The sequence below is a fragment of the Leguminivora glycinivorella genome, chromosome 11 (assembly GCF_023078275.1).
Source record: "Leguminivora glycinivorella isolate SPB_JAAS2020 chromosome 11, LegGlyc_1.1, whole genome shotgun sequence".
Taxonomy (NCBI): domain Eukaryota; kingdom Metazoa; phylum Arthropoda; class Insecta; order Lepidoptera; family Tortricidae; genus Leguminivora; species Leguminivora glycinivorella.
The window spans coordinates 6,847,603-6,869,048 of NC_062981.1; the positions used below are offsets into that span (position 1 = coordinate 6,847,603).

General features: G+C 36.6%; 3 protein-coding genes across 4 annotated transcripts; 2 read left to right on the forward strand and 1 right to left on the reverse strand.

Moving 5' to 3' along the window:
* Positions 1-1,823: 1,823 nt before the first annotated feature.
* On the forward strand, positions 1,824-4,598 carry LOC125230906 (transcription factor A, mitochondrial). The gene is made up of 5 exons (XM_048136187.1): positions 1,824-2,005; positions 2,129-2,339; positions 3,037-3,195; positions 3,478-3,671; positions 4,073-4,598. Exons 1-5 carry the CDS (start codon positions 1,932-1,934, stop codon positions 4,182-4,184), a joined length of 750 nt encoding a protein of 249 aa, XP_047992144.1. The 5' UTR covers positions 1,824-1,931; the 3' UTR covers positions 4,185-4,598.
* Positions 4,599-5,288: 690 nt separating this feature from the next.
* LOC125230907 lies at positions 5,289-7,580 on the reverse strand. The gene is made up of 2 exons (XM_048136188.1): positions 7,448-7,580; positions 5,289-7,365 (listed from the first exon to the last, which is right to left on the reverse strand). The coding sequence occupies exons 1-2, from the start codon at positions 7,557-7,559 to the stop codon at positions 6,770-6,772; spliced, it is 708 nt and encodes a 235-aa protein (XP_047992145.1). The 5' UTR covers positions 7,560-7,580; the 3' UTR covers positions 5,289-6,769.
* A 374-nt stretch (positions 7,581-7,954) lies between these two features.
* On the forward strand, positions 7,955-20,517 carry LOC125230901 (chromatin assembly factor 1 p55 subunit). 2 transcript variants are annotated; one of them, XM_048136179.1, is made up of 10 exons: positions 7,955-8,115; positions 8,236-8,413; positions 8,597-8,712; positions 9,050-9,254; positions 15,125-15,199; positions 15,857-16,045; positions 16,747-16,864; positions 17,256-17,386; positions 17,799-17,976; positions 19,001-20,517. In XM_048136179.1, the coding sequence occupies exons 1-10, from the start codon at positions 8,094-8,096 to the stop codon at positions 19,091-19,093; spliced, it is 1,305 nt and encodes a 434-aa protein (XP_047992136.1). In that variant the 5' UTR covers positions 7,955-8,093; the 3' UTR covers positions 19,094-20,517. The 2 variants fall into 2 exon arrangements, with proteins under 2 accessions (XP_047992136.1, XP_047992137.1); XM_048136180.1 differs by having other exon boundaries at positions 7,957-8,115; positions 15,857-16,039.
* The last annotated feature ends 929 nt before the right edge of the window (positions 20,518-21,446 follow it).

The window sequence follows — 21,446 nt, forward strand, 5'->3', positions numbered from 1 at the left end:
ACCACGTCATCGGTCGTGGCAAGTAACACCGCAAGCCCAAACAAATTAATGCGCCTAACTGTGAGCTCAGTTGCCACTGTGGCTCTTCTTATTATCCTGGTACTTTCTTCCCCTCACGGCTACTATTGTGTCATCGGCATAACAAATGGTGATCATGCGGAGAAGTTGGACTACTCTGATAGCCAAGTCAAAGCCGATGCTCCAGAGCAGGCGCCCAGTACCGACCCCTGTGGAAAACTGTGGGTAGGTTATGATTATTATGAATATGCATGTGGGTAAGAAGAAGAATAAAGAAGTCAGTCTTGATTTGAGCACGTAGTCTCATTGACCTGTCCCTATACGTTTATATGGCGCAGCCGGTAGGAACACCACACTCCATTCGTCTTTCTAGGCATCTTCCTCCTGATTCATTGAGCAGTACTCTATCTGCAAGGTCCCTAGTCAAGTGCCCTATGGTGAATGATGATCTTCAAATAGAAAGGCGCATCGTGGAAGCAATGCGCCTATTTTATTATCACATAAGGAAGAAAGCCGAAGTAATTGGCAATGTCAAGAGATACTGCAATAGCTCCCTGCCTTTTCTCTGCTACCAGACCGCTGTATTTATGCAGCGAAAAACCGAATCGAAATCAGATCAGTAGTTTTTTGTTTGGTCAGAACAGTATTACCTATCCATGCTGCGGAATAAACCGGTTTATTTTGTTCTAAACCGGTTAATCGAACGTAACCTTTATGAAAGCGTTCCCCTAAAAACCGGTTTAAAAATAGCGGTTTTTCGAGCAAAAACGAAATTTAAAGGTTTTGCCTCAAGTACACGATAACGGTTTGAAAATTTAACCGGTATCCGAGCCCTGTTCTCCATAACAAGTATAGTATGAATTTTCTGAGATGAACTTTTCGGTTTTGCCCTAATCTGTTAAACAAAGGCCTTTGTTTCTATTACTCGCGGCGGTTAGCTCCCGTTTCCACAGCACGTGCTTAAGTCTCAGTGTAGTTAAAAAGCAACTATCATGATAGCAATAAGGTTCAAATTTATTAAACAGTTTGCAGTGTGCAGGTAACTTTTTTTGAAGATGACAAAACGTGTTATCTCCGAAAGGGCTTTTTATGGATTTGAACCTTATTTCTATCATGATAGTTGCTTTTTAACTACACTGAGACTATAGCACGTGCCGTTTAAACGGGAGCTAACCGCCGCGAATAATAGAAACAAAGACCTTTGTTTAACAGATTAGGGCAAAAGCGAAAAGTTTATCTCAGAAAATTCATACTATATGACTAACACGAAAAGTGAAAAATCGTCTTGACCTTAAAGCTAGGAACACACTATGCGGACGTGCGTCGTAAATCGACCGCGGACGGGAATCTGGACAATGGAAAAACACATAACCGTGCAAACTATCGGTCGACGGACGTGGACGTGGCCTTGAGCGCACGGACGTCCGATCGAAATCTGGCTCTCTGGATGTTTTGTTCCGTGCACACTGATAGGTCGCGGTCGCGGTCGTTTTACGACGGACGTCCGCGTAGTATGTTCCTAGCTATGCGACTTTCTTTGTAGCTTGCCTGGCTAGAGTGATATTTCAATCACACAAGAAACGAAATTCAAATTTTTCTAAAAAGATTACCCTTTGCGTCACATTTCTTTAAATTTACCGCCTAATTTTCTACTGACAACTTGGGTCTGTTTCTGTATACTCATTACACAGTAATGTTCACTTGTCTATGGTTCTATCGGCTGTACAAGACAGACTCCTTTGCCCCAGGCCATAACGGACAATTTCAATGATTAAAACACAAAAATATCTGTATGTCTATGGTTTGTTTTGTTTGACATTTTAAATCGCAGTAAAAGGAGTCTGGCGCGTTTCTAATTTAAAACGACTGTGTTTTATGATTATTACTAATAAAACGCTTCTCTTATCAATAAGATGTCTTCAATAACTCAACTATGTCGTTTGAGTAATTTAACAATAAGCAGTTATAAAACTGTGCTGCAAGGAAGGTAAGTGAGTTGAGGTTATGACGCTTTCAAGACGAGTCTTTATTTATTTAGTTTATATCTTTAAATTCTGAATAAAGTTTCTATATTATGTACCAGTATTATATTTGCCTTACATTCTTTCAGAACCAGTTGGATAAATCCAGTGCAAATATGCAACTACACGAAGAAATCAGCAGAACAAAAACTAGGCATCGAGAGACCAAAACGGCCTCTAACTCCGTTTTTCAAGTTTATGACACAAATGAGACCAGCACTGCTGGCTAAGAACCCCGGTATTACTTCCAAGGAAGCAATTGCGTGGAGCTCCAAGCATTGGCAACAGTTAGATTTAGAGGTAACAGATACTTTGGAAAAATAGACTTTTATCCTTGGGTTGTCTCATACGCCATACTAGATAAGACTACTGCCCACTGTTGTTATTATAAAAAAAAATGTTTGGTTACTACAATATCCAAATCATTATCTTTATGACTGGATGGTTGATGAAAGATCATTTCAAGATAATTCTAATTAATAAATTTATTTCAAAAACATACATTTACTTTAGAGATGGGCCGAATATGGACTTTGCCGAATACGAATATTCGGCCGAACATTCGGTTCAGCTCTTACCGAACCGAATATTCGGTTACGCCATATTTTTAAAGCGAATATTAAGATTAAAACTATGAAATGATTGATAATTATTATACATACTACAACTATGTATGTTCTTATGATTTAGTGGTTAACTAAAACTTAGTTAAAACAACTTTGAACTCTTCTCAATTCTTAAACTACAGTTTTTTTAACTTTTTTACAAAACAATTGTGTTTATATTTTGACGCATTTTTAGTAGTTCCTTTGAAAGCTAAAATAGGAGCTTATTATGCAATGGAATACGTAAGATCTTCATTAGTTATTTACTTTGTTTATTCGGTAAATATTCGGCAATGTAACCGAACTATTCGGCCGAATACAAACATTGAAAATCTTGCCGAATATGCTGAATACCGAATATTCGGCCCATCTCTAATTTACTTGATTTACAGACTAAAGCTCAAATGACAAAAGAATATGAGAAAGACTTGGAAGATTATAAGAAGATAAAAGCCATGTACGAGTCTTCATTGACTGACGAGCAGAAAGCTGACATCCAACGGGTCAAAGAAGAGATGGCCGCTGCCAAGGAGAAGAGAAAATTAAAAGCTGTAAGTGTTCAATTAGATGTCTAACTAAACTTGCTATTGCTGAAATACAATTATAACTATTGAAATGGAAACTAGAACTAGAGGGACCATAATCTTTACCCCTATTGGTACGAATTTTATTCAAGCTAGAAACTATAGAATTATACATGTCAAATTTCTAAGTTTGAATTGAAAATAATTTAACACTAGATAATAATGCCATTCATACTCTATTTGTGCTTATGCTTTATCTGTAAGTATATGAAGATGATCTCTAAAATAATTTAAATATCTATGTTACAGGAATACAAAGAGCTAGGAAAGCCAAAGAAACCAATGTCTTCCTATTTTCTATATATCCAGTCTAGGAAAGATTCATTCAAGGGCCAAAAAATGAAGGAATATCAAGAAAAAGTAAAAGTGGATTGGCAGAAATTACCAGAAAATGAAAAAGCTAAGTTTGAAAAGCAAGCCTTGGAACTTATGAATAAATACAGGTATTTTTTCTAGAATTGTACAGTAAAATAAATAGGGTATATTCCCATTTATCCTTGAAGAGCTTGCATTGGAAATAGCACTACACATACACTTTTTTCTATTTATATTTATTTAATTTGCATCAGTTTGAAAAATTGAAACAAGAGTAGGAGAGAGTATTGATACTGTGTATCACTACTGCATGAATTTGTCCTTATTTGTAAAGATTCAAGTGTTGAGTAAGGAAATGGAGATGGAAGAGTTGGAATGGAAGTGTGGCACAAATGGGAATGTACCTGAATGATGTGCCAATGTCTTTACAATAATAACAAACTAATGTAGAATAAGTAATAAAATGTATAGAAATAATGATGAACATATTTTTTCAAACAGCTTAAATTCACACTCTCTTACTTTTCAGAAAAGACTTAGAAGCATGGGAGTTGAAAATGATCTCACAAGGACGCTCAGATCTTGTGCGTAGCAAGCCTGTACGAGAAAAGAAGCCAGCAAGTGCTAAGAAATCACAATAGGAACTCGGGTGCTCCGATGATTTAACTGACTCAAATACAGAAAACATAGATAAGGAAAGGGGAGAATGTAAATATGATAAACAGGATATCTATGAGCCACAAATAAAGTCAACTCCAGAATTGAAAATGGAACAGAAAAGTATTAACAAGCCAGAGTCGGAAGAGCGTCGGAGCACGGGTGATAGCCATACACATAATCAAAATAAACCTGATAGCAGAGACAAGGAGCCAAGTAAGACTATCATGGGTAGCATTAAGAACTTCTTTAAATTCTAGTTGCCTAGTCCTAATCATGTTTTATGATTTTCTTCCTAATGTAGTTTTGATACTGTTGATTAAGTTTAGCATATTATTTTCTCATTGTAGATTACCTCCATCTGTATGTTGTTTTCACAAATATATGTGTATATAGTTTCTTTGTTTTTTTTTTAATCACCCATTATTGTTGTTCTAAGGGTCACTTGCACCAATCACTTAACTCAGGGTTAGTGCCTGTCATCTGTCAAATTCCATATAAAATGGTGGGTTAACTCTCGGGTTAACCCTCCATTTTCGTTGGTGCAAGTGGCCCTAAGCAGAATAAATTGCACCAACATTTTATAACTGAAGAAAATTATGTAATGGAAACCATAATCTAATCACTAAGATTTATACCTAAACATACTGCAATGTATTCTTAGTTCAAAGTATTGAAAAAAAAAACAGTTCTTTAATCATGCTGGCCCCTAGTTGGAGATTTCCTAATACTATTGTAAAATTTTATAAATGTAGTGACCACTTTCTTGTCCAAAGTCCAAGAGTGTCAGAGAAAGGTGCTCACAATTTTCGAACTTTAACACGTTCACCGCCTAGAACCCGCCCGCGGTGAGGGCTCGTGATTTATGCTCAGATGCTGGACAACCCGCTAGACTGGTGGTCACTATAACAACACAGGTGCACTATTTTTTGTCTGGCAGTGAATGTGTTAATGTTCGTCGTAGGTCCTCTGATCATACCTACAGTAATATTTGTCTCTTCCAGCTGCACTCTGGGTGACAATAGGATCCTGGAAATGATTGGTGGTTAAGGATTGAACATACTGCCCTTTCAAGTAAAAATGCTATCAAAATATTACAAATATTGTATTTTAAAAGATGCATTACAAAATATTAAAATAAATACTTTCTATTGTTTGACCTTTATAGTACAACTTGAATTAAGCTGATCGGTGGAATATTATGTTATTAGAAATGCATTACATACAGCGTAACAAGTATGGTCTATAAAAATATACTGCTAATATTGGTATCTTAATGTGTCTAGTAATCAAAAATAATGGCATTATTGGCATTGCAAGATTTATTATAATAAATGCTGTAACTTCTTTTTGTACAAGTTCAGCTTAATTCTTTGTTGTCAAACCCTCTATCCTAGAAGTTAGGTAATAAAGTGGTATTTCGTACCTGAATTTAGATAATAAATTAATTATTAATAAGCAGTTATTAGAAACACCAACAAAACTACATTGCACAGACAGAAAGTAACCAGGCCCTAAGAAGATATAGGGGAGACCAGGTATGGTTGGTTAAGTAGCAACCTTAATGAAACTCTAACCCCCTTAATTGTAAACATTCATTAAAGTTATCAAGCTGATAAAGTTCGTTTGTCCCTTTCCGACCTATTGGTGTGATAGAAAGGGACAAACAAACTTTATCATCTTGATAACTTCAGTGAATGTTTATGAATAAGGGGGTAAGTAAACAAAAAGTTATTCTAGGAAGTTTCTTGCGATCTTTAATACTATGTTTTTTTTGTTATGGCTGTTTTGAACCAGTCTCCCCTAACTATATGTGCATATTTTATTCCATTCCCACTACAATTTTACTTAACAAGTCACAAACTGCCATCATATAAAATATTTCCAAATTGATTATTATTGCTATTTTCAACTCGTCCAATTATACATCTTGGAGCAAAACTTGCAGTTAAAATTGATAACAGTTAAGGCCATCAATGGATCTATTCAGGCCATTCTAAATTATTTACAACTTCTTCCACCTTTGCATTCAAGATATGATCATGATGTCGAAAGGCTAGTATGACCGAGATCATTGACATGACAAATAATTATGAATGTTATGATTGTGACACTACATGCCATGAGAGGTTATACAACCCTGGGATGCCCTAGATGTTATAGTTACATTTAACATTTTAAATACAAAGTGCTAATTTGGCCTCCAAACATTTTTAATTCATATATGAAAGAGTATCTTAAAATTGTGATTATAATAAGTATAAAAAATACAATATTTTAAATGCATTAGTGTAGTGTAAAAGCAAAAATAATTGAGCAAAATGAAATTTACAAATAAAGTAACAAATGTTTGTCATTTACTATGTACAATATTGTCCTAATTAAACTAAAATGGCAATATGTGACTAAAACGCACACATGTCACAAATTCTCACTTATGTATAAAGGCACAAGCAATCAAACTTCTGGAACATTTCTATTTATTAAATGCTATACAGCTAATGTTAGAACTGCTCAGTCAACAATATGTCTGAAATTTAACTGGAAAATTATAAAATGTCAACTTCTACTATGTGATTAAAGAATTTGTGATAGTTTGAGTAAGAGCCTGCATACAAATCATTGTAAAAAGGTAAACGCAGACATCCTGAGAAAATATGCTCACCCAGCGCATCACTGATGTAATACGTTCTACTCTTTGCGCTGATATTCCATTTAAGAGAAGTAAAGCATTAGCAAAGTTGGAGCTGCTAGGTGCTGGGAACCATATAATCTTAGTAACAATGTAAACCACCAAGGGCAAGAAAAAATATGTCTCGTCAAATGTCAACAATGAGAAACTATACAGAAGTTGCACAAGCAAAGACACTAGCACTACATCATACTTGTACAGAACTAGTTTTTCCAAAACGGTCACTTGTTGAGTGTTAGCTGGTTGTGATCCTGGCGACATTAAAGCTGCCAAGTCATTGGCTACATCCGTGAAACTGTCGCCTGCCGCGTCCGCTTCATAAATAGGACTCGGTGGCGACACCGCCACTGGTGGTGCCTCGGTAACCACGACACCATTATTGAAAAAATTGTTGCTCCTACTAGTCGTGCCACTGCTAGACGTTGCTAAATCTTCGCAATTTACGTTTGGAAGTATGGTCTTAAAAGATGATTCTGCAACAAAACAATAATAGGTATTAAATTGTAATTTTCAATTATGTACAAGAGCTAATAATGCGATACTGCAAACTGGTACCATTTGGAATCGGTTCTTCGCATTTTCCAGATATACGTTGAAGTCTGGTCTGAGAATTTTCCAATATTTTCCTTCTCCGAGCTTCCCTACGGGCTGCTGCTGCATCAGCCATGTTCTCAATTTGACAGTTCTGAATTTGTTGCCATGCCGTAACTGTCAAAGTTAACAGATAATATTTCAATGATTATAAAAAATATTTTTAAATAATTCTTTAAGAATAAATTTATTTTCACGTCCAATTAAATGAAATAAAACATAATGAGATTAGTATGGAAAAAAAAGTTTAATTTTATATACCCTTTCTATAATGGCAACAAACGTGAAGTTGCGTTTCCGGTCATGCACATTACATTACTCTTGTATTTTTTCTAGGTCCATATGAATATAATTAGTAAAATATATGATTAAATATAATTATTAGTACTTTTAAAATTTTAACTATTGTTCTACTATTGTAATTTAAAAATATTACTTTAAAAATCTGTTTTAGTGCCATCTGACTCCGGAAGTTTGTGTGCTGTCTTCCGAACAGAACAATGCCAAGGATTGTTGTTTGGCGCCTTTGCGAGGCCGGTATTTTCTAATAAATTGCGTTAAAATCGTTGCTGTAAGTTAAAAGTGCAAAATAGAAGACCATAATCGTAAAATGGGAGATAAAGGTGACGGAGGTAATTGCTACGCACTCATTATACAGAGATGCTCTTGTGGCCGTTGTGTCTGACAGCTTTCTTTCAATTTGTTGGTTATCGAAAGTGCTTTATGTGAGTGTAATTGATGTTCGTTCATAGAAACGTTCGACGATGCGGTGGAGGAGCGCGTCATCAACGAGGAGTACAAGATTTGGAAGAAGAACACACCGTTCCTGTACGACCTGGTGATGACACACGCTCTAGAGTGGCCGTCGCTGACCGCGCAGTGGCTGCCGGACGTGACCCGGCCGGAGGGCAAAGACTACTCGGTGCACAGGTGACTTTACTTCACTTACGTTCTGATATCACACTAAAGGTTATTGTACACATAAGTATTCCTTTGTTCACTTTCCCCCCTAAAATATTCGCAGATCTCAGAATGCTTCCAAGGGATTTGGTGGTGAAATCCTATTTTATCTTGTATTTGTAGTAAAAAAATGTAAATAACCATATTTTTCAGATTAATCCTTGGTACACACACATCGGATGAACAGAACCACCTCCTCATAGCTAGTGTTCAGCTCCCTAATGAAGATGCACAGTTTGATGCCAGTCACTATGACAATGATAAAGGAGGTAAGTCATCATTTAAGATGTTCATTAACCCACCATTGTTCATTTTCTTACAGTTTTAGAGCCATGTGGCAGTTGTTCTGGGTTGTATATTCCACTTTAGAATTACCTCACATTTTTTTTATTTTCAGTGTCAAATTTTCAGTCACGGTCACCTTGTAGCCCCCCCTTGGTCCCTTTCTTAACCCCCATAATATATACTGCTATTCTGAATATGGCCCTTACATTGTAAGCCCAGGCCTATTTGTACTAAAAGCAAATGCACCATATGTTTTAAAATCTCTGTGTCTATTTAACTGAATTAATTATAATATATGTATTTTAATTCTTCCTTTTCCAGAATTTGGAGGCTTTGGTTCAGTATCAGGTAAAATAGACATAGAAATCAAGATCAACCATGAGGGTGAAGTAAACAGGGCTCGCTACATGCCCCAGAACCCCTGCGTGATCGCCACCAAGACTCCATCCTCCGATGTGCTGGTTTTTGACTACACTAAGCACCCCTCCAAGCCTGAGCCTTCAGGAGAATGCCATCCAGATCTTAGGTAAATATTTGTTTGAATCTTGATGATGTCATATGTGATGTTATCTAGGTAAAGGGATCTTAGTGCGTTTTCAGATTATCCGATCCGATATCGGATGTCAGACTGATATCCCATACATTACAGGCGCCATCTTGGATTTTTTCCATTGAAATCCTTCCAACATGTGATATCGGATTGGATAATGTGAAAACGGACTTATTGTCGATGGCGCTTACGGCGTTATAAGCGATGTCCGTATACAAATACGACGCCGCGGGACGTAAGCGCCATCGACAATAAGGTCCCTTTACCCAGATAACGTCACATATTTGTTCATACTGATGCACAGTGTAACATGATCAAACTGAATGATTTTAAGAAAAAAAAAAATACAACTATAAAATTTGTACCTCCACACTGGCCTCAGGAATGTGTAGTTTTTCATGTGTATGTACATGCCTACATGGTGTACCTATGAAATATTAGATTAGATTAGATTTCATTTATTCACAAGAATATATGGTACATAAGATGTTACAAATGAAGATACAGAGCCTTAATACATTCGGCCGTTAGGCATGTGAAAATTGGTGTAGGCATAGCCTGCTTATTCTAGTACATGCGTATATTATATTACTATTGATACTTATAATTATTATGTCATTCAATCATATTTATTAAAGAGCAGTTTCCATGTCCTAGTATTACCTACATTATTCATTACTTACTATCTTAAATAAAATTACATTAACAAAGTATCGCTAAAAAAAGTATCTATTCTGTAATATGTTTTATTAATGAGCTCAGCCTTTAATTTTCTTTTGAATAGATTAAGGTGTAACTCTTTCAACTGCTCTGGTAAGTGGTTATATACTTTAGAGGCCATACCTAGTATGCTGTTTCGCAAAAGCGCAGTTTTTCCAGCTATTGGGTTAATTTTGTACTTGAAACGCCTGTTCCTAGAGTTTTCTGATATTAGTGGGAACAAATCAGGGTTTGATTTGACAAAAACTGACATTTCATAAACGTAAAGGCTGGCTAATGACATTATGTTTAGATCCTTAAAATATAGTTTACAACTTTCAGTCTGTTTTAGTCCACAGATGGCACGTACACATTTTTTTTGAGCACCTAATACTAGTTTTTTGTTTGTAGAGTTTCCCCAAAATATTAAGCCATAACGAAGTATTGATTCTACATATCCATGATAGGCTAGTAAAGCAGTTTTTCGATCAGATATTTTAGCGATTCTTTTAAGGGCAAATATAAAACTATTCACTCGTTTACACAATGTTGAGGTATGTGTTTTCCAGTTCATGTGATTGTCTATGTCAATACCTAAAAATTTAGTTACGTCTGTGTGTTCTACTTTGTGATTATTATATTTTACGTCAAGTTTTATTGATTTTGATTTTGACTGATGGAATTGCATAATTTTAGTTTTATCAATGTTTATTTTTAGCTTGTTCGTTTCCAGCCAGTCGATGATAGTCTTAAGTGTGTTATTTATATCTGATTCGTATGTAGTTGGGTCATTCGATTTAATTAAAACTGTGCTGTCATCTGCGAATAGTATCATAGGATGTTCAATGTATCTTGGCAGGTCGTTTATATAAACTAAAAAGAGCAACGGGCCTAGGATGCTCCCTTGTGGAACTCCACGAATCAAAGGTTTTAATTGAGAATAGTAAGCAGTTTCTTCTTGTGTATCAGGACATAATCTCTTTATTTCAGTACACTGCATTCTATTACTTAAATATGAATTTAGTAAATCTAGGGCGTTACCTCGGATACCGTAGCGCTCTAATTTTTTCAGCAAACGGTTATGGTCGACAAAATCGAATGCTTTTGATAGATCCATATATATTGCACAGATAGGTACCCCTTTATCTACATAATGAGTGGCAGTTTTTATCAATTCATAGATGGCTGTGGTCGTTGATTTATTTTTCCGGAATCCGTTTTGTTCTTGTACAAGTATTTGTTCTCGTTCTAGAAAATTATATATCCGATCATAAATCACTTTTTCAGCTATTTTAGAGAAGATGGGTAGTAAAGCTATGGGTCTGTAATTTTCCATTAGTTCTCTCTCATTTTTTTTGAATAGAGGTTTCACTACCGCGATTTTTAACTCCTCAGGAAATATACCTTTTTCAAGCATTTGGTTGCAAATAAATGCTAATGGATACGATATTACTTCAGCACAATATTTTATCACATTTGTCGCAATCTCGTCTATTCCAGTGCTATTAGTATTTTTTAGTGTTTTTATTATTCTAACAATATCAATAGGTGTTACAGGTTTTAGAAATATTGTGTTGAGAATATTTGCAGGTAATTTTTCCTCAGTGTTTGGCAGGCTGTTTTGATCGGAATTAGTCTTGCCTATGTAGAAATCATTAAAAGCATTCGCAATGATGATAGGGTCCGTAAGAGTTTCATTATTTTTATTCATAATTTCATGTATTGTTTCTATAGGTTGGTTTTCATGTTTATTATTAATAATTTGCCATGCTGCACGATTTTTGTTATTTGCTCTTTGAATATGACGATTATTTTGCAATTTTTGTGTTTGCTGGATTATCTTCTTTAGTTTTGAAGAGTATGTCTGAAGTTCTGCCTTATTGGAAGCGCTTGGATTGGATCTATAGTTCCATAGCATGGCCCGTTTTTTTTTACAGGATATTTTGATACCTTTTGAAATCCATCGTGGTTTGTTTCTGTAAGTCAATTTGATTCGTTTGTAGGGAAAGCATTGGTCGTATAAAAGGGTAAACAATTCCTTAAAGTTATTGTATGCATCATTGGGATTGGTATTTTTGTAGACATCCGCAAAGCTTAAGCTTACGAGGTAATTGTTAAATTTTTCTAAATTTTCACTTGAATAGTCTCGTTTGTTTGTGTACCAGAACGAATGGAGGCATCTATTTTTCAAAGGGCAATTTAGGATTATGGTACTATGATCAGACAAGCCCAAATCTAGAGAGCATGTTTTTGTTCCGGTATGTTGACTGCAAAATTGTCCAAACAAGTTCCACTACACGGACGTGTGGGACTTTTTATTTTTAATTTTAGGTTATAATTTGCGAGAGTGTTTTCAAACAAGTTAACAGTTTTGTCTATTTTCATTGTATTAATGTTGAAGTCGCCACATACTATAACTTGTTTATTTTTTTTATTATTTGTCAATTTAGTTAAGGCGAGTTCCAATCTTTCGATGAAAGTATATATATCAGAATTAGGTACTCTGTATACACACATAATTATAATATTTGTGTTAATCAATTCTACTGCGCAACATTCGAAGTAAACCTCTACAGAAAGGTCATTTATTTCAGTTAATTCCTGAAAAGCAATTCCACGTTTTAGATAAATCGCTGCACCGCCTCTACGGTTTGATCGTGAAAAAATAGAACCTAGTACATAATTTTTAAGATTAAACAATTTACTTTCTTCTTTTAGCATAAAATGTTCTGTAAAACATGCCACCTCGGGACTGTGTCCACAATCCTGAAATTGCTCTATTGCTACGGTGACTGTATCAGCTTTGTTAATCAATCCCGCGATATTCTGATGCAGTATCATTAATGAGTGATCTTTCTTGTCTAGGCTGTTCAAGTACAATAGTAAATCCTTGTTTTTATGAGACACGTCATTTTGGTCTGGTTCCGTACCTATAGTTTGATGGATTTGAGAGCTGGTATTAACGAAAAAATGTCTGGTTTTGTTGTAATATTGCCAAATATTTTGCTATATCGTAATAAATAATTTTCATCCCATGGTTATTTATATTGCCATTGTGTTTTGAGAACATTTGAGAATCGTAACTAAGATTGAGATTACTATCTAACACATGAGCATATTCGTACTGCGTCACATCTAGGTACAGTAAATTATTAAATAATTCTACTCGTCTATTAAACATGTTTGAGAATGGCCCACAATTGAAAGTTGGTACACATAATATTACATTTGTGTGATCACATTTCATAATTTCATTTCTAATATATTCAACCACCCTATTATAGTTTTGAGATGTTTTGAAATCATAATCACCTATGAAAATGAGACAATAGTCATTCATCGTATAGCCAGTGAGTTTTTTATCTAAATTGTTAGTTAAGTGCCTAATCCCAACACCTGGGGTTAGGTAGTGGCAAATGTCATATGTTTCTGGCAAGATATCAGCAATCGACAATATTTTATTAGAGTTATTAGAGCTAATAATGCAAAGTTTTCTTTTTATTTTTGTACAGTTGTCGTCCGTGATTTTTGGTGATGCCGGTAATGGGGTTTTCCTTAGTTCTACACTACTTTCATCATGTTCATGCACCAGTGTATTTGACAATTTTGCGATACGTGACTGAAGCTGCTGTAGCTGAGACTTAATTTCTTGATTTTCCTTTTCTAGAGCCTGGAGTTTAATATTGGTACTTTCTAACTGCCTAGAGAAGTTCTGCTGTTCTTCGGAGAAAATCTTGTTATTTTTTTCTATAACATTTAGTTTGAAATTATGCAGCGCCGTTTGTATTTCTGATTGAATCAAGGTTTGTAAGTCATTTAAAATATTAGCGTTGTTTTTTACTAGCTTAGATTCTATTAATCGTCCAATTTGTTGTATCATGTTATTTGATATTGGGGACTGGTAGCCTTCATTAATTTCTTCAAATTCTGCTGTTTGTGTACTTCTTTCGCTCATTTTTGTTTCTGGTGGCAAGTCTGCGCCTGAAGTGCCAGTATGTGGACTCTGGGCAGGAGCTGGTTGGGGTGTTGATAGTATTGTATTACCTGTATAGTCATTTAGAATATCGCTGTCCTCGCATGACATATTACTTTCTTCGTATGCTTCCATAAGACCTATATTTCTATTGAATCCTGCTGGTGATATAGGTGTGTCGTCGTTTCGTTGTTTAGGGGTTGCATTTATACAATAAGGGCAGTTCCAATGCAGTCTTAGTTGAGCACCATGCTCTCTTATAAATGCTGAAGTTATATTACAGCATGAGTAATGGTAAATTTCCTTGCAACGAGTGCAATGTATAAGTTCTCCTCTTTCAATTCGTTGTTTACACTCAAAACAGTACATTTTGGCTCAAAATTTTAAGCTTTAGTATTTTATGTAATAATATGTTTCGAATCGGTGTGAAGTTTTCGAACTGTTCTTGTTTTAGTCAAATCCAGGTGACGGTATAAAAAATGTGTGGTTTCGGAACGCACCCTTACGTCAGTGTGACTTAGATGACAGATGTCAGGTATGTGTCAGTGTCAGGCGTCCGTTCTTTATAACGTCAAATCCAGCTGATGGATACCGTGGTTTAATTTAATAATTTAAGTAGAAAATCTGTTAATTTGAAATGTTTCTCTGTGTGAGTGATTTTCCAAAAGTGCCGTTGTGTTTTGGTTTAGATTTTGAGTCGAAATACGTAAAATGCAGCTCACCAGAATGTGCCAAACTTCTTCAATATGCACCTTGTATTTTCTTGTAAGTTTTTGCACGTCGTTAACACTGTTTTAAGTTCTTCAAGCATTATTTATTCACTATATTGACTGGACGAATTATAGGCACGACTGTCATCGTTCACGCACACATGCGCATCTATATTGAACTAGTACTATTCCAAGCATTTTCCTATTTTTAAGATTGTAATGAATAGAGTTAATACACATAATTGGAAAATAATATGGGTTGTTTATTGAAATGTTTTGTAAATATGTTTTTTTTTTAAATATTGTCTCCGGTTACCGCGATAGAAATTTACAATTCATTATACGCGTAAATCCGTTTCCATAGTTTTATTTCATGTTTTTTTGTTTTGTTTCTTTATATTATACTAAACCAGTTTGTTATGATTTTAATTAGTGATGAGGCTAATGTATACTTGTGCTTTCAGATTGCGCGGACACCAAAAAGAAGGCTATGGATTGTCATGGAACCCCATACTTAATGGATACCTTCTCTCTGCTAGGTAAGTTACAAAACCTATTTCTACATACTTTATTATTAACTGCAGAATATCCTCCATATAGAATTGGAAGATGTTTTCTTGATATTTGGTATGATTATCGTCTTTGGTTATAGAGCATAACTATCAACACATACAAGTAGTAGTAGTAGTAGTAAAACACTTTATTGTACCAGAAAATAATACAACACACAGGAAAAAGAGCTTATTATAAGTACAAAGGCGAACTTATCCCTTTTTATCCTTTTACAATATGTTACGATATATATGGCAGTATTAGACGTGTGCAAATATGGCCTCTTGATAATATTATGCTTCAAGTTTTCATAGAAAATGTATAACACATAATATATGAAACGCAATGATAAAAAAAGCCTCAGGCATGTTAGGATTTATTATAAGAAACGGCAAGGTCACAAACCAAAAAGCTACTTTATTATAGCCTCGTACGCAGTCACATTGAGTATGGCAGTATCATCTGGCGACCGCATTATGCAACACATTGTCTTCGGATTGAAAGATTGCAAAAAATATTCATGTGGCACTTGGCTAGATCTATCGGGCTGGCGAAAAGATCTTTCTCTTATAAGGATAGGTTAAAACATTTTAAAATGTTATCTCTTGAAAACCGCAACACAAATAGCGTATGTTTGTCCGCAGTGACGACCACACAATCTGCCTGTGGGACATCAACGCCACCCCCAAGGAGGGGCGCGTGATCGAGGCCAAGTCAGTGTTCACCGGCCACACGGCCGTCGTGGAGGACGTGGCCTGGCACCTGCTGCACGAGTCGCTCTTCGGCTCCGTCGCCGACGACCAGAAACTCATGATTTGGGACACCAGGTTATTGTAATGAATGTTGGATCATCTAATCACGTTGGTGGAGAAAATTTGATGCTGTGGAAACAGCTTGAAAAGTCTTTTACTTGATTCATTTGGCGCGGTCACAGTCTTTTTAAATGTACATAATAAATGTCTACTACGCTTTCTCTTAACAAGTTTACTACATCAACATTTCATTTGCTTTGTGTGTTGTGAAGTTTATAAAGTAATTACTCGTATAAACTAGTGTTTTATATGATGAAATTGCATGAACCTGTTATAATATTTAATGTTTGAATGATTTGTAGTCTATTTCATTGCATGTTGTAGATTAATACCTATTTAAATTGCCATATAATCATTAGTATCATTGCCTTCTCATTTAACAACTATATTCACTTCCAACCTCATAATTTTGCAAATCAACATTCACTCACTACATTATTAGCTTCAATTTATACTTATGTCTGATCGAAAATCAAGTATTATTTATTTATTCATTATTTTAAGCCAGGCTAGTAAAATGTGGCATACAGCCCAGGAGTTAATTTTCAAGCCCCAAAGTCGTATAAAGAAATTAATAATGTGGTATTTGCATTTCAAAGAGTCACAGCCATAGTGCACCTATCATCAAACATTCATGATGGATAGGCGAGATGTCACGAATATTCGCCGAATCCCTCCATGTTTGTATGCAGCTTTATGTTAACCAAGCTCACGTGTCGCAGATCCAACAACACGTCGAAGCCCTCGCACACGGTGGACGCGCACACGGCCGAGGTGAACTGCCTCAGCTTCAACCCCTACTCCGAGTTCATCCTGGCCACCGGTAGCGCTGACAAAACGGTAAGTTATCCATCCATACTAATATTATAAATGGGAAAGTGTGTGTGTCCGTTTGGTTGTCCGTCTTTCACGGCAAAACGAGTTGACGTGATTTGTTAAGTGGAGATTGAGATAGTTGAAGGGATGGAGAGTGACAGTCTACTTTTTGTCTCTTTCTAACCTCCTACTTCCCTAAAATGAGGGGGGTGGAAGTTTGTATGGTACATTCCGCAATAATGCGAGCGAAGCCGCGGGCAAAAGCTAGTATTGTCATATTTCCTAACCCATTAGTACCTATTCCAGTATTCCTTCATTCATTCTTATTATGCATTGACAGTGCTACTTTTTATCCCACCATCAACTTCGTGGTTCGTGCAGCCAATATCACAACTTTGTGCTTGTTTGTCTGCAGGTGGCGTTGTGGGACCTTCGTAACCTGAAACTCAAGCTCCACTCGTTCGAATCTCACAAGGATGAGATCTTCCAAGTGCAGTGGTCGCCTCACAACGAGACCATCCTCGCCTCCAGCGGCACTGATCGCAGGTATGATTGAAGTTCACTAAAGGCCGTGAAAAAGTTGTAATGAGATGGTTATCTTTATGTGGTTGAAGCCCTTTAACAGCCAAGTAAAGTTTGGTATCTCAATATAGGCGACAATTCCTCGAGTTTCGACCCATTCGAGCTGAGCAGCTCGCTCTGTAGACATCTAGATACCGTATTTTAAAACGCAGCTTTTCTGCAATTCAGCAGGGTTATTCAGTGTCGTTTGATATGTAGTACTTTGTGCGCATAGCCGTTAACTAACGCACACGGCTACAGCACACTTATTAGCAACTAAGTTCATGATGACGTTCTGCACACGAAGAGTTGCCCTCAAACATTCCCATAACGCAGTGAGATCGGCTTATCGGCATCCGGAAAGAATCGTTGTTAAATAAAGTGTTTTATTCCCTAGACTGCACGTATGGGACTTGTCTAAGATCGGCGAGGAGCAGACAGCGGACGACGCTGAAGACGGTCCCCCGGAGCTGCTGTTCATCCACGGCGGCCACACCGCCAAGATCTCTGACTTCTCATGGAACCCCAATGAGCCCTGGGTCATATGCTCCGTCTCCGAGGATAATATCATGCAGGTAAGCTTCAGAGGCTAGGAGACAATGGCTACCTGTTAGGCTGCCGGCTGGACGTAACTGACGTTTAGCATTCGTATGGGACCTGTCTAAGATCGGCGAGGAGCAGACAGCGGATAACGCTGAAGATGGTCCCCCGGAGCTGCTGTACCTCCACGGCGGCCACACCGTCAAGATCTCTGACTTCTCATGGAACCCCGATGAGCCCTGGGTCATCTGCTCCGTCTCCGAGGACAATATCATGCAGGTAAGCTTAAGAGGCTTGAAGACAATGGCTACATGTTAGGCTGCCAGCTAGACGTAACTGACGTTTAGCATTCGTATGGGACCTGTCTAAGATCGGCGAGGAGCAGACAGCGGATAACGCTGAAAATGGTCCCCGGAGCTGCTGTACCTCCACGGCGGCCACACGGTCAAGATCTCTGACTTCTCATGGAACCCCGATGAGCCCTGGGTCATCTGCTCCGTCTCCGAGGATAATATCATGCAGGTAAGATTAGAGTTTAGGTTTTGACACTTAGGAGACACACGGCTACCAGTTAACCTGCAGACTGGACGTAAGCATACGTCTTTTTTCATCTTATTTTATTTATTTATGTTATCTTGTCATATTAGAAGTCGACTTCTACTTGTAATTTGTAAGTTATTATAGTTTTGTGAAATGATCCACAGACCTTGTTTGTCGCATGTCACTTGCGTCCGATCCGCGAGCTTGAGAATGGCTTTATTTCAGTAGTGTTTTCAACTCTTTTTTTTTTTTTCTTAGGTTTAGATCAAAATTTTTTTTTGTGACTGGCTTGAAGTCAGAACATCACTTTGAACATACTGCGACTTTTACCTACACACCATAGTTAGTTTGCAGAATAGTAGGTAGCAATATTTTAACGAACGAACGTTACGAACATAGTATGTTAATCCTTGAAATTCTAAAAACTCCGATGTGAGTTTTCGACTTACCGTGTCCATAGATAGCGTCAATATGTCTATATGATGGCGAACAAAAAGTTAAATATTGTTATTTGTGCAGGTGTGGCAGATGGCGGAGAACATCTACAACGACGAGGAGCCAGAGACGCCCGCCTCCGAACTCGAGTCCGGCGTCAACGTCAACCACGGCTAAACGTCACTAGTCGCCATGGCAACCGTATCGCTACCCAACGAGGTACATTTCTGGTTTCAATGTGTCTTCTCTGCGGCGCGACGGCGTCTACCTTCAGGACTTAACCCCTAGGACGTGTCCCGTATCCGTCACACACAATCTGGAGTTTAATTAACAAGAGAGGTCGGCAGGGGTTAATCTGTCATTAAATTTGTCAATAGAAAACATAAACATGTCACACTAGTCTCGATGTCAACCTTATAGCTACGGGATAACGTACGTTTTTGGTTTCTTATGTGTCTTCACTGCAGCACGTTTGTTTGTGAACCTTCAGGCGTTATAATTATCATTTCTTCAATGGAAAATTAGTTGTACTGTTAGGGCACTGTAGATAGTAGAATCCAATCTTAGGCGCCTATTGCAATTTTTTTTCAATTCATTCACTTTGATTTTTTGTGTCTACAATGTCTATGCCACTGTTCGTATACTTCTATGTGTTTGAAAAGAAAAGAGGTTTGAGGATTATTTGTTGTGGAGAGAGGAAGCGTGAGGCTGACACGGAAAGAGTATAATTTTTTATCGGAAATATCTGATCAGTGGCATAAGTGTTTTTCTGTTGATACTGAAAATTTAATTTACTTGCTCGTTTTAATTAAATTATTTACTACTGAAACTAGTAAGACGTTGTTCACAACATCGTGCTAGCAAAGTCCGCAACACCATTCTGGATTGTTTCAATTTTGTTTGCGATGTTAACGTCTGACACGAGTATATCGTGAAGTGTGTTGCGGGCAAAATAAATATGCAAAACTGCGGCAAAATATTTGATACGACACCTTCATATCAAAACTGACAAAACAAATTGGACGTTTGAACAAAAAATGTACATGAATATGCACGCTTTATGTCGATGTAGTTATCTTTAAAATGAGATGTTAGTGTGTAAAACAATGAAAAAATCAAATTTGTTGTGTGTATTGTTGTAATTATTTATGTATCGAGTCGTGCGTCGGGACTTTGTAAAGTTCATTTTATGTGATTCTAACAAAAGGAATTTTTGGAACTTTTAATGCGAAAGTTGACACCAAGAATGCATTTTAAACTATGGTCCTTGTCACTTTAAAATAATGTGTAAAAAATATAAGTCATTTTTAATAATAATTATATATTTATGGCGCGTCGTCGTAAACCTGTCATATTGCACGATAGTTGATAAAGGATTGAGCTGTAGATCACACGATTCAAAGGGTTAAAACAATTAAGTTTGTTTTTACATATAATCCAAATGACATAAATGTCTTTCCATTTCAAAGATACAATCTATTCCAAATTAAAATCAAATCAAAAAACGAGTAACTACTAGTTAGAGTAGACTATGGTTTAGAAGATTAGATAGCTAGTTAATATTTGCTATAGTTTGAAAGTAAGTTATGTTGGTATCAATTCATAAAAGTTAACGAAATTCAACTTAATATTTGAATACCAAAAAGAACAATTAATAAAAGAAAATCTTAGTTCGAAAATTCATAATTTAACAGAAGTTATTATTTTCCTATTCATTAACTAGTATAATTTGTTATTTTGCAGAAGCGCAAGATGGTACCTATATGTGAAGCAGTGTAACTGCTTATTAAAAAATATTGAACAATTGATTTGTGTCTGAGCTTTGTCAGGTGTGGCGTTTTTTCTGGAATCAGCCTTGAGAAAAATTATTGTACACAGTCCTGCCGGCTTAGCCAAAGTGACAATCGTTGACGCTACGTGGCGATCAAAACGCTGTCTGGCACTGTCGCGCCACTGCAAAAGAGCGGTATAGAGCTAAAGCCTGACCAGAAATATATGACGACGCGCCATGTTGCGGAATTTCATTGGAACTATTTTCTTCATATTACTTATTGAACTGTCACCCTGCATCAGAATATCAGCGCCCTCTTGACAATAGTCATATATTTCTGGCCAGGCTTTAGCTACGAAACGTTAGTGATTGTGACGATTTGGCTAGGTACCTGAAAGACACAACTGAAACCGTACCGCGTCACGAAATCTCATTTTATTTATTAACTAATCCGTGAGGCACAAGGACTCCTTCAGATTTGTGTTTTCTGTACACTGCTCGGGTGACGCGACTGAATGAGGGTATTTTATAATGTTAAATGCAGTAATGAATGGTAATTTTAAGTTCCGCTATTATTACGAATAAAAAGTAAGTAATATGTAAACAGGATTTTATTTAACAACCTGTTAAATTCCTAAAACAAAAACACTAAGTGGCGTTCGAACTGCGAACGCATAATAATGCAGCAGGAAAGAGACACGTTGTATACGTCCCAGTGCTGGACACATGCCCCATCAACACGAGAGGACTTTAATTAAA

Coding starts and splice junctions, on each gene's coding strand:
- LOC125230906 (XM_048136187.1), top strand. CDS start 1,932: ATGTCTTCAATAACTCAACTATGTCGTTTGAGTAATTTAACAATAAGC. Junction 2,006..2,128: donor AAAACTGTGCTGCAAGGAAG/GTAAGTGAGTTG, acceptor ACATTCTTTCAG/AACCAGTTGGATAAATCCAG. Junction 2,340..3,036: donor GGCAACAGTTAGATTTAGAG/GTAACAGATACT, acceptor CTTGATTTACAG/ACTAAAGCTCAAATGACAAA.
- LOC125230907 (XM_048136188.1), bottom strand. CDS start 7,559: ATGGCTGATGCAGCAGCAGCCCGTAGGGAAGCTCGGAGAAGGAAAATA. Junction 7,366..7,447: donor CGAAGAACCGATTCCAAATG/GTACCAGTTTGC, acceptor GTTTTGTTGCAG/AATCATCTTTTAAGACCATA.
- LOC125230901 (XM_048136179.1), top strand. CDS start 8,094: ATGGGAGATAAAGGTGACGGAG. Junction 8,713..9,049: donor CTATGACAATGATAAAGGAG/GTAAGTCATCAT, acceptor TTCCTTTTCCAG/AATTTGGAGGCTTTGGTTCA. Junction 17,387..17,798: donor TCCAGCGGCACTGATCGCAG/GTATGATTGAAG, acceptor TTTATTCCCTAG/ACTGCACGTATGGGACTTGT.